Source organism: Abramis brama (assembly GCF_963993115.1).
Source record: "Abramis brama genome assembly, chromosome: 18".
Taxonomy (NCBI): Eukaryota; Metazoa; Chordata; class Actinopteri; order Cypriniformes; family Leuciscidae; genus Abramis; species Abramis brama.
The window spans coordinates 11,794,608-11,814,530 of record NC_139980.1 but is presented as its reverse complement, the minus strand read 5'-3'; the positions used below and the strand labels follow the sequence as shown (position 1 = coordinate 11,814,530).

The 19,923-nt window shown below is 37.8% G+C and overlaps 1 protein-coding gene across 3 annotated transcripts in view; it reads left to right on the top strand.

The window, feature by feature from the left end:
• rtn1b (reticulon 1b) overlaps positions 1-19,923 on the top strand; it is a 35,772-nt gene that overhangs the window by 13,614 nt on the left and 2,235 nt on the right. The window contains exons 2-6 of one of the 3 annotated variants that reach the window (XM_084090410.1): positions 3,267-3,998; positions 4,441-5,235; positions 18,133-18,340; positions 18,423-18,561; positions 19,763-19,832. In XM_084090410.1, the coding sequence (XP_083946536.1) occupies positions 3,267-3,998; positions 4,441-5,235; positions 18,133-18,340; positions 18,423-18,561; positions 19,763-19,832 (1,944 nt within the window). Of the gene's footprint in view, positions 1-3,266; positions 3,999-4,440; positions 5,236-10,896; positions 11,111-18,132; positions 18,341-18,422; positions 18,562-19,762; positions 19,833-19,923 lie in introns of those variants that run through there. The other 2 variants (XM_084090411.1, XM_084090412.1) reach the window with 2 other exon arrangements.

Genomic DNA, 19,923 nt, shown 5'->3' with positions numbered 1-19,923 from the left:
AGCCACGCAAGAAAACATGAAATCTACCTGAGGGAATAATATGCTCGCAAAATATTTCTGATTATTATTAATGTTTAAAACTGTTTTGTTTTTTCCCCCAGGATTCTTTGAAGAATGTAAAGATCATAATAGATTTATTTGAAATAGAAAGCTTGTGTAACACTATAATTTACTGTCACTTTTGATTAGCCTAATGCATCCTTGCTGAATAAAAGTAGGCAATTACTTTCTTTAATTTCTTTCCCAAAAAAAATTCTCTTACTAACCTCAAACTTTTGAACTGTAGGCCTATGTATAATGTTAAAAAAGCTTTCTATTTCAGATAAATGCTGTTATTTTGAATGGTGGTTTGTTTGTAATGTGACATTTTGTTTGTATGACATTAAAATTATTTTTAGAATTAAATTGTACATAAATAGGTTAAGCAATACAAATGTGTTTGTCTGATAACCTTTTAAACATATACTTAACTACAGTTTGCAGACACTGAAATTATGTACATTGTGCGATACAGTACAAATATTTTGAGTGTCCCTCGTTTTCCTATAAAGAACCACGATTGTCCCGCATTTTCCTTTTCTGAAGTTGGCAACCCTACTCAGGTGTGCAGTTTATTTCTGACTAGTCAGTGGAGGCATTTATTTCATTTTAGTTAACTCAGGTGTGCTAACTGCTCTAAAGAAAACGTGAAGCCACTGTATAAAGTTAAGTTAATAAAGTTAAAGTTAATAAGTTAGATTATTGTTGTTGTTGTTGTTTTTATTAAGTTAAAAGTGAATCTAGTGTTATTATTGCTGGTGCCCTGCCATGAACCCTGCCCCCACAGCAAACAGAACCGAACCGAACCGAACCGTGGCTCCAAAACCGTGATATGAACCGAACCGTGGCATTGGTGTATCGTTACACCCCTAGGATTTACACAAGTCATGGAATTATCCTCAGTTACACATCTGTAGTGTGGAGGGAAACACACCTGATCCTGAAATATTTTATCAACAAAAAACTGAACTAAAACTAAATTTCAAAGGTAATTTAGTTATTGTTATTTAGGTATGATGCTGTTATAATGTGTATTTTCATCACAAGCACATGGTACAATTTGTGGTTCTGTTATAAGGGAAATTAAAATTACCTTAGTGAAATTTTCAAACCATCATTTTCAAAACTAACACCTGAATTGATCTGAAATCTAAAAAAAACAATTGAAATGTTCAAAAATCAAGCGTAGCGTCAGTTCTGGCAGGTCACGTTAGTCAAGCTCGCATCAGCTGACTCTCAGCTGATCCACGTCTACCTATAGGAATACGACGCCTATCACTGTATTCATATATAAGCTCCTTCAGCATTATCAACAGCTATCGCGTTTCTCAGGAGCCAATTCCCTCCTCCATCCCCAGCTCCTCCTCTCGTCAGTCAGGATTTGGCATTCTGATTAACCCTGAATCAGACAAAAAATCTCTAATTATGTTGTACATTAAAATGAATTAATGAAATCTGCAATACATTCATGTTGGTTCTGTTCTGTTTATCCCAAAGGGGGGTTATTGCTGTTCTCGCTGCTCTTATCCATGCTAGGCTGCATGAATGCGCAGGAAGTTCTTGCCTAGAACAGAACCATACCGCCAATCCAAACTGAATGCTAATTGTCAATCCTATTTGATGATAGTGGTCCTGACAGAATTGTAATATTACTGACACATACGTACTCATCCATCCATCTTCTCAACTCTCTCACTTATAGCATGATCAGATTCAGGGATAGTGCTGCTAATGCACATACTTTGAAAGACAGTAAGATAACTGAACAATATTTTTAACAATTTAATCATTAAAGGGATAGTTCACCCAAAGATGAAAGTTCTGTCATCGTTTACTCACCCTCAAGTTGAACTAGGTGAACTATCCCTTAAAGTTAACCTTCATCAAGTTAACCTTCAAAGTGATATCTATAGTATTTTGAATAAACTGTAAATATTAGTGTGTTTTAAATGTGTATTTATTTGGCACCACACCACATGGAATTGAAAAAATAATGATTGAAACCAAACGCTTTGGAACTCCTCTTACCCTATCATGTTAGATTATACAGTTCAGCAATGTGTTGATTTTGATCCAATCACTGTTTCTGGTTTTGGAGTTGTTGGAATTGTTTTTAGGGATGATTTTATTAAATTTTTTCAACAAAAGACACTTCTTAATAGCTCAACATTCAGCAACAATCGTTGTGATATCTGCTGTGTCACTAAAACCATAGGCAGCTACATCGGCTAAATATTGTGAATGATAATATTATACATAAGATAAAAATGTTATATAACAGAAAACATTACAGAGACATTTCTGCTCACACATCTTAAATATCTGGAACATGTTTCACATTAAGCTGTGACAGGAAGGGTAATGCTCAATTTTAGCACTGAAAAAACAACACTCATCACCTTTAAAGGGAAGTAGCTTATTGGAGATCCTCTTTTTTAATCACTGTATATTCCTTCTTGTTTTAGACTGATCCCTAGTTGAAATTCTTGTCCTTGTGGGGACATTTTTGTTCCTCATGAGGAAAACAGCTTAAAAATCATATTAAGTTATGAAAATGTAAAAATGCAAAAAGTTGATTGTGATGGGTAGGATTAGGGTTAGGGGACAGATTCAGAATATACAATAGTTTGCAGTATAAAAATCATTCTGACTATAATGTACCCATAAAACATGAAAACCCAACGTGTGTGTGTGCTTCTTCTGCCCTTATGTGATAGCACTGCAATCGACCTTCAGATAAACATTGAACTGGAAAACTGTCATCTGCCACAAATAGTCACAATAATAGAGAGAAGGACAGAAAGACAGGGAATGTGATGAGAAGGACTTAGAGACAAGGACAATTGGTGTGGAGGGGGGTGTGATGGTGCCGTCACTGACTGCTGATGAGACCTGTCACTGCTACACCCCACTAAAGCCTTCTGGAGGACAACAAAATGACTACCTGAAACAGACACACATCCTCTTTTTAACATCTGAATTTCACAAACAACACATGCACACAGTCTAATTCACCCCGAGGTCACTTGATGTAAGAGCTTTGTGAGGCACAATATGCAGTAGAGGTCAAACCGCCACTCTGTTGTGCAGTTCTCATCTAGGATTCTGCATTTATTAATTGAATAATGACACTAATTTTATAGAATAATCATTGTTTAAACATGGTTTACTCTATGTTAAAATCCGTTATTTAAAAGTCTTGCTCGTGCTCCTCTTTTCTCATGCAGATAAATCAGATTCAGACTTCCAGAAGAAATCCACTGATGACGGGGATGACCTGTACACCTTCCTCTTGTCCAATCAAAGCTATGGCTCACATGAAGACACCTCCTACCTTTCTGGCAGCATGGGCAGATCTGGTGACAAACATACATCCCGCACTGATGACTTCATTTCTGAATCCCATTCCCTCACGTTGACCTCGGTCTCCGGCATCGAGATAAAATCCAGTGCAGACCCGACTGACAGCTCTCACAAGATACATGAATCTGAGAAAGCTTTTGACTCTTCTTACAACTACATGGACATCAGCCGTAAAGAGGACTCCTGTAGCTCACAGCGCCCCCTGGAGGACTGGAGGATGAGCGGCCTCTCAGAGCCCACCCAGTACACTAAACTGGAGAAGAGCCCATCACCGGTAGAAGTGGATGTGGAGGACATTGGCTCTGCAGAAGTTCTGGACTCTCAGACCTTCCCATATGTGGAGGAACCATCTGATGAAGAACTGTCTGATTATCAGCCCTATAGGTCTCCAGGTACCGGCAGCAGTGCCAGTCCAGTGAAGATCACTCTGACAGAAATGCCACCTACATCTGTATCGCCCACCACAGTCCAGCACAGCCCCACATTTACAGTGTCAGAGAAGGAGAGTATCCTGAGTCTTGGGCTGGAGGGAGTGCCCACCGTCACCCTCTCAGAGCCAGAGGATGAAAGCCCTGAGTCATCTACACCCCCTACAGGTAAGCATCATCATCCCACACAAGCACTTCACTGCAATGTATCCACCACACCATCGTTAATTCCCTCTGCTAGCTGACCTTATGGTCCTGTGTAGGTGTACTTGTCAATCTGGGAACTTTCATACATTTTATTCAGTTTATTAATTTAGCTTCGCTTTTATCTAAAATGATTGACAAATGAGCATCTTTACAACATAAAATCCAAAGGAAACTGTGGTGAGACCCATTAATAATGTTTTCAGAGTACACTACTGTTCAAAAGACTGGAGATTTTTTTATGTTTTTGAAAATTTCTTATGCTCACCAAGGCTTCAGTTATACTATCCATATATCACACATTTGCTAACACTGTTGGGTGCCTTGGCAGAGCAGATAGCCACAAGACACCTTACCTTTTTAAAAACACTCCCTCTCCTTTCTCTCTCCCTCTCTTTCTTTATAGAAGACTCTGACTCTCCATCAGAACCAAATATCCTGGCTGGTGAAACTAAAATAATGAGCTCCTTCCAAGACAAGACTCAAACGTCACCCACCTCACCCTCTCAACCTGCTTCCAAGCAAGACAGTTCCCCAATGGAAATGAAGACTTCTCCTCCAGAACCCACCTTGCCTCTTTCCTCCCAGGATGTCGAGGGTAGCAGCGCAGAATCTGGCGACTCTGAGATTGAGATGGTGTCCGAAGAGCCTAGTCCACAAGCTCCCAGCTCTGGCTACATGAGCTTCAGTAAGAGTCCCAGCACCTCTCCATCGACCACAGCTACAGCGCCTGTCCCGTCTTCTACTCCTGCGTTTGCCCCAAACCCTACTATGCAGTACAGCATCTTGAGGGAAGAGCGTGAAGCAGAGCTGGACAGTGAACTGGCTTTGGAGTCCTGCGGAGAGGAAAGTCCCAAAAGATTGACCCACAACTCCACAAAGGGCTTCAAGGATAGCCCACAGCTGGTCAAAAAACCCACAACCCTGACTTCTGCAACTAAAGAACCCATTATGACTCCCACTACACCTCCTCCGACCGTTCCAGCCCCAACCAGCGCCCCTAAAGAGAAAACATCCACCATGGAAGAGAAGCCTAAACCCAGCAGCACAACCCCCAGTCCCAGCCTGCCAGAGCTGAAGGTGGAGCATCCTGCTGGGGAGGTACACCAGAAAGAAAGAAGGCGCTCCAGTCAAGGCCGTAGGGGCTCTGCAAGAACGACTGTACCACCTGTCGTCTTCCAGGGTCTATCCAGGGAGAAAGGTAAACACGTTCCCCAATCACTAATGGTCACACAACACACAAGTTCTGACAGTCACTGTATTGCATTTAAGTGCACAGTTACTATTGAGCTACAGAGGGTTTTTGCGTAGTTGAACTTCTATCTTCTTCCATCTATCTGAGTATGCATGACACAATGTGTAATCGAATATTTAAAGGATTGAATGCACATCATCTCCTGTCTTTCGGATCAAGTGCACAATGTGAAGCCAATTATAGTCGGATTAATGTGTAAACATGCTGGATGATGCCAACCTACAATTGCAATATCTAGGTCTATTAGTTCAACTTTGCAAAAACAGACTGGAACAATTTCAGTCAGACTAAATGTATGGTCACATTTATTGTTGTTGTTGCTATTGTTGTTGCTTCGTACATCAATACACTTTTGAAAATAGATAATGTAAACGTTTTTGTCCGCAAAATTTTGCTAATATGATCACCTTATTAGCGCTTATATGACATTGTAAAAAGACTACAGTAAGGACAACTGAAATCTTTTAAAAATGCATGTAGACAAGAATTTGAGTGTTTTTATGGCCTCTTTTAATTTAAAACTGCACAAATTACTCTTTAAATTCAAATCATTTTCAAATTAAAGAAAATTCTGTCATGTATGACTTTTTCTCTTCTGTGGAGCTCAAAAGAAGATATTTTGAAGAATTTTGGTAATCATAGTTGAATTCGTAACCACCTTTCACCCTACTAGCGACAGCCCTGTTTGTACCAAAAAATACTATTTCTTAAAATAGTATTCCACTGAAGAAAGAAAAGCATACAGGTTTGGAATGACATGAGGGTGCGTAAATGATGGCTGAATTTTAATTTTTTGGGTGAACTGTCACTTTAAGGCCAGAAGTCTGTGATACACTGAAATTAAAATAAAAAACTGACTCACACTTATTGGCCTCACCCTGCTAGGAGGAAACTCCCATTGGCTTTAGAAGCAGGAAAAAACACATTTCAATTCCTCATGTGCATGCCCAGGATAGCTGACAGTTTACAGCTAATATTTTCCTTACATTAAATTAATTGTAGTATTTAACATGCAGGTTCATCAGTTCATTCACATGCACTTTAAAAGTTTAATTTCAATCAGACTAAAACAATAGTTTGTGTATTTAAAATGTCATATAAATGCTTTAGTCCAGCAAAAGTCTAACGTACTAACAGATATAGATATGTGATTGTAGCTCAGCGTCACTCAGTATCTGAAGAAGGGAGAGATGTTATTACTAAATTTAGGATAATGACGGTTTTTGTGTGACCCAATAGTTCTGATGGTCATGCACATGAAATATTATATCAATTTTACAACACACATTTCTCACACAGTCCCCTGTGTCTTTAGTTAGGCGACTAATGTTTTAGATTTGATTTCACACCTGACTGCTCCCTGCATCTGCTGTTGTGTCTTCAGGGTTCGGCAGAACTCAGTGGAAATATCTTGTGTGAAACTGAAAAATTATTATAGAAGATCTGGCTGACCTACACCAGTCTGTGGATTGTAAAACCCACAGATTTATTGAAAACATTTTCATTCTTTTAGTGATTGGATCACATCCCAGTAGTGAGGGATATAAGTAACCGTATATAGACTTAATCACAATTTGTTGTATTTTCACAAGAAACAAAAAACATATTAACACACAAATATTGCTTTAAAAATGAATTATTGTTTAAATAATTTTTTTTATTTTATATATAATTTTTTTTTTTCATTATTTATTTTTTATAAATGTTAAATGATTCATGTTAGTTTTGTCTTAAAATAAATAATTATTGACTTGAATGAGTACGTCATTTGTTTTTATCTGTTATTACGTCATTAATGCTTTGGGCTGGACTGTTGTTTGAAGAGTCCAGAACAAAGCCTCCCCATGTGGTTCAGGTCAGTTTCTGTCTGCTACGTTTGTGACCAATGAGTGCTGCCGTCTTGTGATTACATAGCCACACTGCAGTGGGATGAGAAGGCATTGCACAGATCCTACAGTGAGATAAAAAGACCTTGATATGCGTTTCATTTGAGGTTCAGACTATCACATGTATCACGGTGGATGACGGACAGCTCTAAATCCTTCCGCCATGCAATACTAATGTAATTGGAAATTCAGCATAAAGTGAATTTTATGTTTGTCTTATAATCGATTCTTATCAATGTTTCATATGATGCTTTTCAGTCTATATTCCTCTTTACAACACCCTTAATCAAGGAGAACTGTTTGTAAAAGCAGACTGACTTCACTGTTGTTGCCTGCAGACCATTGTATGTGTGTGTGTGTGTGTCTATGGCAGTCTGCAAATTAGGTATGGTGCCACAGTCTGTGTCTGACCGCACCCCCTTTCCCCCCTCCTCTCTTGAGCTCAGTGTCTCACAGAAGCCTCTAGAAATGAGATGGCTCTTGTAACCGCATGTACACAAACTGAGGATGGGTATCACTGCTAATTTCTTCCAGCAGAGGGCTCAGTTTACCATGTGCAGTCATTGTCTCGCTGTCAGCCCATAGACTGGAGAGGGGTTGTGCATTTGATAATGCAATATCATAGTGTGTGCTTGTATAAAATATAGATTTAAATCTCTATAACACATCAGAAACCGATGTGTTTTCTGGCCTTCTAAGATTCTTTTTTATGCTGTTGAAAGAAGTGTTCACCAAGACTGCATTTATTTGATCAAAGTACAGTGAAATAGTTATATTGTGAAAGATGATTACAATTTAAAATGGCTGTTTTATATTTTAATATATTAAAATATAATTTATTCCTGTGATGGCAAAGCTTAATTTTTAGCAGCCATTACTTCAGTCTTCAGTGTCACATGATCCTTTTGAAATCATTCTGTCCAGTTGAAAACAGTACATCTTTTTTTATGGTTTATTTGATGTGTTGCATTCCCTGTTTTCATCTACTGATGCAGTCTTTTTTAACCAGGTTTTTCATTCATCACATTTTCCTCATGAGGTTATCATTAACAGCAGCTTTTCCCCTTAAATTCTGTAAAAAAAAAATATATATATATTTTAGCTTTTTCAATGAGTTCAGAGATTCTGTACCCACTCTAAACTGATCATTAATCATTACATTTAGAATGGCAAAAATAAGCAGTTATTTATATGTGTCTTTCTAGTTTATCTTATGCTTCATTCTGTCTCTATCAATTATTTAACTTTTAAAGGCTTTTAACTTTTAAAGGCCCCTGGCATTTCATGTGTAATGTGTTTACTGGAAGCTGAGGCGCAGATATTATACATATGCCAATTTCCTTTGTTTGGTCTTGCATTAAATGCTAAACCTTTGAGTTAAAGATGTCAAAGATAATGCATAATTCACAATGATGTGCTTTTCTTTTGTATGATAAATTAATTAGGTGCAGTTATTGTTATCTCTTACTATGCATGACATATGGGATCATGGTGGATGTTCTCTGTGCATTGAAGTGTCTCATTACAGTCTGCCACTATGACTAGAATCAGAGACCATGATTAAGTGATTTATAGCTAAGACTTTATAGTCTGAGATTTAAAAAAAAACATGGCTCATGGCTAATATTATGTGAAAAATAAGGATTTATGACTTTGCCAGCCATTTGTCACAATGGTTGTTGCAGCAAGAGAGTAGTTTAGGCAGGATCTAACTGAATGAATATATAGAACAAATATTGTACAACCATTTTCAGGATCATGTGACACTGAGGACTGGCGTAATGATGCTGCAAATTCTGCTTTGCCACCACGGGAATAAATTATATTCAGATAGAAAACAGTTATTTTAAATTGTAATATTTCACAATATTACAGTTTTTACTGTATTTAGCGTTGATGCAAAAGAAACTTGCCAATTAAATGCCAATTAGTCAGTCTTGCCCATCTGAAAATGTCATATGGCAAGTCCATCTCTGACTACTGGACAGGACGCTTGCCTGTGAGCTCATCCTGTTTCCTTTAACCGAGAGTGCTGAGTCATTCTCCATATCTCATGAGGCTCCTTCCTCACACACACAAATACACACACACACACACACACACTCTCACTGTTATAGCAGTCTAGAGTGAAATTCATCAAATATGATGCGATGAGCACGGAATGAGCCTTCGCTCTGAACGAGAAAAATAGTTGTGCAGCAATGTTTACCACCAGATTTCAATCTTTTCAAGAGGATTAGTTGAGATTAGTCTCCCATCTAAAAGACTGATGACAGATGAGAAAGAGAGAGGAAAACAAATATTTCATCCATCCACTTTAGTGTCTGTCTGCAGTCTTAAATAGACAGTGACCCAAAAAACAGTATGATTTTCTTTCTTACGTAAAGCACAAAAACAGATGTTTAGCAATATGTTTATGCTGCTTTTTTACATACAATGAAAGCGAATGGTGGCCAGGGACTGTCAAGCTCCAAAAAAAAAATCTTTACATTTTTATACAGATTTTTCTTGATTTCCTTTAAAGGCACTATGAAATCAAAATGTACTATTGTTTTTTATGAATTATAGATTTTTTTTTTATCCATGTGCACTCATAAACTTAAATCAAAGTAACTTTTCCTCCCTTTTGTTACAAAATCTGTTATCTTCTCTGATGATGCGTTTACTGGCATGAGGGAGGGAGAACCTGTCACTCACATGTATTGATGTACCGGACTCGAGACCGATTTCTGCTTTCTCGGACTCGTCTCGGACTTGTTCCTTCAAAGACTCGGTCTTGACTCGGTCTCGACCCTTCAAAGACTCGGTCTTGACTCGGACTCGGCATAGGCGGTCTCGTCCCCATCACTAGTCCACTAGTGACTAGAATACATACCACTAGAAAATTTTTATTTGCTCTGCATGTCCTAACTATGATTAAAAAAGTCAGGGTGGGCTTAACATGTTGATGACAGAGCAGCACTGTTGAAGCAGTTTAGAAAAATAGGCAGAAGATGATGCATGTGGTAGGGATTTTTTTAATGATAGTAAAAGCATAGTCCATGTTAAGACGTTAAGACTGCTCCTCTAAACAATTCCCAATCTAGCTTAGTCTGTAGGCCTAACTGTTGATTATTAACTGGGGTGATATTAAATCATGAATATGAAAACTGACATGTTTTTATGGTCTTGGTCTCGACTCCTAAAACTCGGTCTCGACTCGGACTTGCTTCCTCAAAAACTCGGTCTTGACTCGGACTCGACTGTATTTGAAAACCAACGGACTCGGTCTCGACTCGGTCTCGACCCTTCAAAGACTCGGTCTTGACTCGGACTCGACTGTATTTGAAAACCAACGGACTCGGTCTCGACCCTTCAAAGACTCGGTCTTGACTCGGACTCGGCATAGGCAGTCTCGTCCCCATCACTACTCACATGAGATCACAACAATAGCAAACCACAATGATCCAGTCAATTTCTGATGGACAAATCAAGTCCCGTCCTACATTTTTTTTTTGTTAAAGCGTTTCACTCGGATATACGTCAAAATAAGGAAGAAAAGATTGTCAGTAATTATTGTCAATCATGACGCTTTGCCCGTCCCTCAAATGTCTGCCTTCAACTAAATCAGTTCCTCCACCAGTGGGCAGCACTATCACCATAAACTCCTATTCCTCCCCTCCTCCATCCCTGCATCCCCTCCCCTCTCGGTCCCCTCCTCCTATGGGTCGTTCATGCACTGATGTGAACCGCTGAGCGAGAGAGAGAGAAGCACAGAGAGAGATAACGACAGATACGGAGCGAGGAGCGGAGAGGCTGTAGCAGTAGCGTTAGCAGAAAGCGATTCGCAGTCCTTCCCCTCACCCAGCCTAGCATGCAGGCCAGCACCATGGCAGCCGCAGACTCGACCAAGACTGAAGGTTTCTGGAGCAACTGGAAGAGCAAGGGTACTGTGAGTGCGTGTGGAGGAAAGGGGGTCCGGGGTGAAGAAGGTGCATGCGCATGTCTGGACAGAAAGGGGTTGATTTATTAGGGCTGCTGGATTTTCTTGGGGGCAGGTGCATGTGGGATTCTGGAAGATGCTAATGCACACTTTCGCATTTTTTTCCGCATCGAGGCCACCGCCATCATGGGCATACGAGCGGCAGACTGGGGGGGTGGGGGGGGGGGGTTTGAGACAGCTGGGCACACCCTTCTTCTACCCCCTTCTTATTGTACTTAGCAGATCCTTACTGAATTCATATACTCTGGATGTGTTTGATTAGAATTTTTTGCCAATGATGTGCATGACTGCCTCATTTTCAGGTCAGATGGGCATTTAGATGCGGATAGTTCCACAAAGAGCTGCATTTCTTTACATTTGTCTGATTGTTCCTGTGTTGATCATAAAGGCCTTCAGGCTGCATAGGGAGCAGAAAGCGAAATAAAGAAAAGAAGAAAGAGAGAGGTATAGGGTGTGGCTACCTGGATATAGCTCGTGGTGTTTGCCTAAATGTAAACCCCTCTTTTTGCTTGTTCTGTGAAAGAATGGATAGGATAATGGATACATATGCATGTGTTTTATGTGTATAATAAAAGTGCGTTATTGCTGTCATTTATTTACTATCCACTTAAAGACAACTATGCATCCATCACTTTAATCAATCCAATGCCTAGACTATCACGTTAGAGAGACTCTATCATCAGGAAGAAAACTAGAACAATTTAAGAGGGAGGGTTTCTGGTTGTGGCTATTTATATATTGAGCATTTCGCATTGCTGGCAGTTCAAGGGCTTATAAACATAAATAGGTCTATTTTGATGAATATTTGACTTTTAAATGAGAGTTTCTAAATGTTAATGGCATTCAGTCTTTGTTCCTTTTATATTTCAGATTTTTGGAAACACTTTAACATAAGAATTAATTATTTAATGTATTAGGTAACATGAACAGCATTTTTACAGCATTTATTAATGTAGCTTAATTTTAATTTATAAAAGTATTTTATAAGTATTAACCTGGATTTATATACTATATCTATCTATCTATCTATCTATCTATCTATCTATCTATCTATCTATCTATCTATCTATCTATCTATCTATCTCTCTATCTATCTCTCTGTCCTATATGTTCTTTCTATTGTTCTATAATTTCTATCTTATCTATCTGTCCTATCTAATTTATCATTATTGCCTGAATTAAGATAATTTGAGCTTTAGTGGGATTTAGTGCCTCTTTAGAGTTGAGAAAACACTGCTCTGTTGGCACTGCAACACAAAACCATTACCTAAATTAAAACAGATATGAAGATGTTAAAAACAAACATTTCTCACTTTTTTTAATGGTTTAAGTTGTACTGTTTAATGAATATGTGCCTGTGTCAGCACAGGGACTTGTGTTCTTTTGCCATCTCATTCTATAGTCGTGCCTGTTGGCTCAGGATTGTCTGTGTCCTATAGGTATTGATTCAGTGCTATAAAGTCAAACCGCAGCAAAGGTGCTGGCTTCTCTTAAGTCAGCAGTTTCTGTTTCTTCTCACAGTCTTCTCTCAAGTATGCAGTTTAGTCAAATCTGTGGCGTGAGGGGCCACATTGGCTGTTACTGTCCTGATGGTCATTTGGTACTAGTCCAAAATTATATCTTCCAGTTCTTCCATTAACTGCAAATCATAAAACAGATTTGATCACTTCACACTGGCAAATGTGTTAGTTCTAGCACTATTCTAATTGATAAAAACTTGGAACCAAAGATTGGACCAGATAAGACTGGATTGATCCAACATACATTCCCAAACTCAAACTCTCTAGTTTTTTCAGTTCAGATTCTCCCAGTAATTGATTTCTGGTTAAGACTGTATAGTCCTACTCTGGAAATATTGAACGTAGAATTCAAGGTGTGGTAAACACTAGTGGTTATTCAATGGAGGATATAAGAGGCATTTGTCAGCAAGGCTTAAAACAGTGTCATATGATCTCACTGATCTTGGATAATATTGTGATCAGAACATGATGTTGGAGGACATAGCAGCCATTTGTGTTAGTGTTATGTAGGTCAAAGGTCTATTTTTCCATATTCATCCCCCCCAGTTTTTCTTGGTAAAATGACAAGACGAATCAATGTGTGGTACTTACACTTGTGAAAGATGGTTATTGTTGACTCTTCAGATGTTTGTAGTAGTCATTGCTGTGGGTCAGAATTTCCCATAATAATATAGAAGCTCATTGTTCAAGATACATGTGTGGTGCTTTGTCTCTCAGCAACACTGCTTAAAGTGATCACTCAAAAATGAAAATTCTGTCATCATTTACTCACCCTCATGCCATTTCCAAACCCCTGTATGACTATATTCGTTTATAAGATTATGAGGGCACATGAATTAAAAAAATATATATATATGATGTGCATGGATAAATTATTCATAATAAATATTAAATTCAATTTACATTTATTTGTATAGCGCTTTTCACAATACATATCATTTCAAAGCAAATTTGACATTTTAGGTTTCAGAAGGAGCTCAAGAGCCTCAAATGTGCACTTTCTGAGGCAGGCTCTATATCAAATAACCTATACAGCATTAAATTAGTAAAGTGGATTTGGAGGAGGACCACAAGGACTTAGAGCTCTATTTGGGACAGGGTCTTATACAGCATTGTTTTATCATGCTAGCCAGCTGCAGATGCTTAAGCAAGAATATATATTACATCTAAAGTTTGCCTAATATCTCAAGTCTAACCTGTATTACAATGTAAGAGCATACATGTATGCCCAATAGACGTATGTCCCATATAGGGCAGTAAGATGAACCAGTCTAGAGGAGTGATTAAACAGAGCCATTAATTACTGCTGACTTTTGAGTTTCTTTCTGTCTCATTGTGGCATCGGTGATGTTTTCTTCACTGTATTACCAGGCCGAGTCGTTTTTATGTTTATCTGGAGGCTGTTTGGCATCATACCCAAAGAGCTTTCATTATTGATAGCAGTGAAATGTTGTTTGCCTGGTGCCTTACTGCATCTCTCTGTCCCATGCCAAGATTGTTGTCATCCAGATTAGTGTCTAGTGTGTAATAATGTTAGTCATGGGCTGTCTGAAGTGATCTCTTTGTTGTAAGAGTATGATCCACTGATGTCAGAAGCAGGCTATGTGTCTACAATGGAGCATGACCCTAAAAGAACTATCCAATCTGCATTTAGGCTTGCAGTATATAACCACAGAAGCCTAAAGCAACCACATAAATTGTTTGTGTTAAACAGCATTTTCTATGTCTTTCTAAATAGGACTATTCCTATTTATGACAAGCTATACGAGGATGGTTTGTTAGACCATGTGTTTTTATTTGGATCCCATCTTGGTTGGATTTAGATCACTGTTCTGCTACATCTCAAACTTAATTTTAGGGGATGAAGGTCACATTTTTCTTAAAAAGTTCCTGTAAGTGTTTTTTCAACCATATCCACACTGCACAAAATAAAATATCTATGTCAATATCCTGTATTTAATATCTAAACATCCTTAAAACAAGATTAATGTACTTAACCCTCTGGTACTGTTCACGTGTCGGTCAAAAATGACAGATTCTTTTTATTATTATTTCAATTAAATTATTGAACTATATTTTAGTTTTATTAATAGTTAATATTTTTGTTAGGGGATTTTATGGTACTAAATTATATTTATGCAGTAGTTATAATCCATTTATTCACTTTTTGACCTGAAAATGAAATTTCCAACTTAACTGTCATATATCTCGAATAGTTTGGAGCACAGACTTAAGTTTGTTTGGTCTCTTTTTAAAAACAACTCTTGGCAGATTATTGCTGAAGTGAAAAAAGTTTTTAAAAAAGTGAATGAAAAAAATGTTGTTTACATTTATTGTTACTGTATGAAAAATGCACAAAAATAAAATTTTTAGATGACATATATTTTACAAAAAATCTTTTAATCTAAGATCAAATCCATAAATCTAAGCAAGCTGTGTTCCAAATTTTAAGTTGATATCTCAAAAAATTAGCTTTCAGTAAGAATTTGTTTGTACGCAGTAAAAAAGTTTCCAATAGATGAAATTCCTCTCCCATTAATTTCCAATGCGGCCATTTTTGACCCCGAACAATATAAGTGTGACTATTTTTTCCAAGACCATTTAACCTTTTCGAATCATGTCCATTATTTTGTGTGTGTGTGTGTATTCACACAGAAAGTGCTAAAACCAGGTTAAGAAGCAAAATATAATAAACTCAAAACATTTAATAGATTTCTTCTAATGTTTTTTATATATTTATTTTGATTTTATTTGTCTTTTCTCAGTAAAATACCAAAACATCATAAGACTTGAGAACTCTTGACTTGAGACTTGAGAACACTTGAGAAGCAAAATCGTGTAAGATATTAACTTAATGTAATTTAATTTATTTACCACATTGTAAATTAAAACAAGATACATTTACTTGAAAAGCAAAACTGAGTAAGATATTAAGATTTAAGCACAAACATGCTTAAAACAACAACAAAAAAGCCAATTTGCCAATACTGTATGCTGTATACTGGATATAGGCCTATTCTCTGAAAACAAGTCTTAGTACACACTTTTAGCTACTTCTCAAGTATGGACAGCAAGAATGAAAAAATGAAAATCATAAAAAAATAAACGATTTTCAGTGCAGTCACACAGCGATAGCTATATTTAGCCATTCTTGCCCTCAAGGAGCGGACTGTTGTTTGCTGTTGTCCTTTAGCTTGATATAAAGCAAAGGTCTTTCATGAACGAGGGGCATGTTGTTGTCAGCAATATGCTGTTTTAGCAAGAGGGTCTTTGCTTGTGTGTCTGTCATACCAGTGTTACCTCCTGTTCCCCTCCCCCATCATTTCATCAGTACCTTATTACTCTGTCTGGCAGGCAGCGCTCTGTGAGGGGAGGGGAGGGGGGGCAGCTCCATCGCTATGGCAACTGCATCCCTGCTCACTCCACTGCACCCATCTCTCTAGTTTCCGTGGCGACCAGCCTTCATCTCAGAGCTCAACTGCCAACTTCACGGCCCACACATTTTATAAGAAGCTCACTGTAATGACCCCTTAAACAAGCATGTGTCGGTACATGATGGGAAAGAGTGGGCATAAATGAGCAAGTGTCCTATTGTTTGTTGATTTCTACTTGAAAATAAATAGAGGAAATACACTGCCTTGGTTTAATGAAGACCTATGTTTCTTATTCACTTCTGATAAATAGAATAGGACTGAATATTGATCATTGACTATAATGAGCTGTACAATTATATGCTTATGAATTATACATGATGCAGGAATCTTTGTATTTTGCAAAAAGCGGTGTCCACCACACCTTCATAACACACAAAGGAGATCCGTAGCGCTAGTTTAGGAGAAGCTCTAACTTGGCACAGCCCAAAATAATGCCATCTTAATGTCACTGAGTATGACAGGCACACATCCAAGGAAATGATCGCAGGACTCTGTCTAGACCATGAAGCTCCATTTAGCTCAGACACATACCTGTGATTAGAGCGAACTTCTGCTACTAGGTTGTAATTTTAATCTAGATAAACTGCCTAATTTTGTAATCTCTTGAGTTCAGTCTCGCATCATCTTAAATTGGGTGTAAAACAAAGGCCAGTGAGAAGAGCTTTGGAATGGGTGTGGTAAAAAAGTGGATTGATGCTATGTGACTATGTAGAAAATGGGTTAATTACAGAATCCTTTGCCGCACTTGTTTATTGGCATGGCAATTACATATTGCAAATCAATGAAACCACATTTTTTAAATCAATGTATAAATACCAGTGTATATGTACCAAACTATATATATATATATATATATATATAGTATGAGATATATATATATCATTTTCTGTGATGGGTAGGTTTAGGTGTAGAGTTAGTGTAAGGGGATCGAATATACAGTTTTTACAGTATAAAAACCATTACACCTATGGAGCATTCCCGTACACCGCATATGCTGTGTGTGCGCGCGCGCATGTGTATGTATTTGTAAACATTGAACACTGAATATGAATGCAATTAATGTCCAATAAAGTTTGGTTTAAAGCACTTAATTAATGACATTATCCTTCATTCTTTAACCTAATCTAAAGTGAGAACTATTTACTCCTAATAACCAATCAACAATTCCTTTACTACGAGCTAATTAAACAATAATAGTTGTGTTCATTACAGTGACAATTAATGAATTAATTAACTCACTATTTGTATATGGCCTAGAATTAATATATTAACAATGTAGAGATGACAATGAATTAACTGAAAACTAATAGTTTGTTAAGGATTTGTAAGAACTTTATTATTGCATACTTATTATAGAGTGTTACCCAAAAGACTGATTATGCTCGTTTTAAAAAATGACAATGCAAGAAAGTTTTTTGTTTAAGGGTCGCAAGGCTTCAAAAACTGAAGAAGTTGATAGAATGCAGGTAAATGTGTTTACAGGTAGAGCGAAATTAAAATCTAGCCTATTAGGTTTCAGAAATGTCATTTTTGGGTGAACTTTAATCTCCTCAGCTCCCGTGGCCTTATGGGATAGTGAATTGTTCACTTGTTTCACACTTCAGAATCTGAAGCAGATGCAGTATTGTTTGCCAATTAAAGGCTATTCGGACATCCTTCTCATTTGACGTGCATCTTTTGGCACATTGTAAAGCAGGGACATACACGTATTCTGTCTCATTCTGCGGACTGAATCCAGGCTTTTTTTTGTATGTACTCCTCTCTTTTTGTGTAATCATTTCTAATGGTGTTATCACTGACTCAGCGCTGGTGCAGAGTGATTCAATGGTGGTTACATCACCTCTTAAATGCTGAATTGAGGATCCTTAAACAATCAATGACTATTAGATTTGTGGCATACTGTAAACCACCACCACCAATCCCAAATGTGCATGACTTTGACCCTACCTGATCTTCTTTCTCTCTCTCTCTCTCTCTCTCTCTCTCTCTCTCTCTCTCTCTCTCTCTCTCTCTCTATCCAGCGATGGAGCTGCTGTACTGGAGGAACCTGAAGCAGAGTGGGCTGGTGTTTGGCAGTTTGCTGCTGCTGCTCTTCTCCCTGACTCAGTTCAGCGTGGTCAGCGTTGTGGCCTATCTGGCCCTGGCTGCCCTCTCCGCCACCATCAGCTTCAGAGTCTACAAGTCCGTGCTGCAGGCTGTGCAGAAAACAGACGAGGGACATCCCTTCAAGTAAGACGGCTGTGTGTGTGCGTGCGTGCGTGCGTGCGCCACACATTGAGTTACTAACAATGTTTTTATCACCTGGATGCAGAGCTTACCTGGATGTGGAGATGTCACTGTCCCATGATCAGATGCAGAAGTATGCAGAAAACATCCAGTATTATATCAACAGCACACTGAAAGAACTGCGCAGACTGTTCCTGGTGCAGGATCTGGTGGACTCACTAAAGGTGAACATCCGGTCAATTTAATATACACCAGGATCGTAAAGTTATCTTTCAAATGACAGATTTTGATAGACTTTTTTCTTAAATTGATACTTGATAGGAAAGCACAGAAATTATGGGAGGTGATTTTTTTTTTTTAGACGGGTTGCTCACACATAAGTGCCAGCATGCATGTCATAACATGTACTCCACTTGCCAGTCCGTATGCTACCGTTCAAGATTCAAGTTCAAGTCTCTTATGCTCACTCAGGCTGCATTTATTTCATAATAATAAATACAGTAAAAACAGAAATATTGTGAAATATTTGTACAATTTAAAATGTAATTTATTCCCGTGATGGCGAAGCTGAATTTTCAGCATCATTACTCCAGTCTTCCGTGTCACATGATCCTTCGGAAAACCTTCTAATATGCTGATTTGCTGATCTATAAAACATTTATTTTCATTATCAATGTTGAAAACTACGGAGCCCCTAAAAGGACACGGTGATGAAAAAATTATATTATGGGGGGGAAGAAATACATTTTTTCATAATACAACTTTTTTGTTCTCCCAAGAAACGTTGCGATCCCTCGGAAAACTTCCTTGCGAGCGAGCGCAGTTTCTCGTGGGAACGCAAACATGTTGTGAGCGAACGCAAAAGCATTGACATATAATTTTTCTTCTCTACTCATAATTTTTTTCATCACCATGTCCCTTTAGGGGCTCTATAGAAAACAGTTAATATTTTTGTGGAAACCCTGGTGTTTTTTAGGATTCTTTGATGAATAGAAAGTTCTAAAGAACAGCATTTTTTTTTTTTTATGTAACTGTATAAATGACTTTACTGGCACTTTTGAACATTTGAATTTAATACATCCTTGCTGGAATTTTTTTTTTACTTTCTTAAAAAAAAAAAAAGAAGAATCGTACTGACCCCAAACTTTAAAACGGTAGTGAATATGAAACAGAAATGTGAATTTCAGGAATATTCATTTTACAATTTAAAGTTAGCATCGATTTGTTGAAAGGAAATCAAGAGTTAGTATACAGAAAATCAGAGCAGTTTATCACCTTATTGGTTTATTCTTGCTATGTGAGTGTCAGTGCACTTTTATAATGGTTTAGTTACTGCCACAGAAATGCATCATAAACCATGTTATACCTGCACATATATACAGTATGTGTGTGTGTTAACTGCTAGTTGTTTTTGTTTGCCTCAAGTTTGCAGTGCTGATGTGGTTGCTGACCTATGTGGGAGCGCTCTTCAATGGTCTCACTCTTCTTATTATGGGTGAGCAGTTTATTCAGTTCCATATGTATTTGTAATTTGTAACTTTGTTTTAAAAAGTGGGTGAAACAGGAGAGTGTGTGGGGGGAGTTGT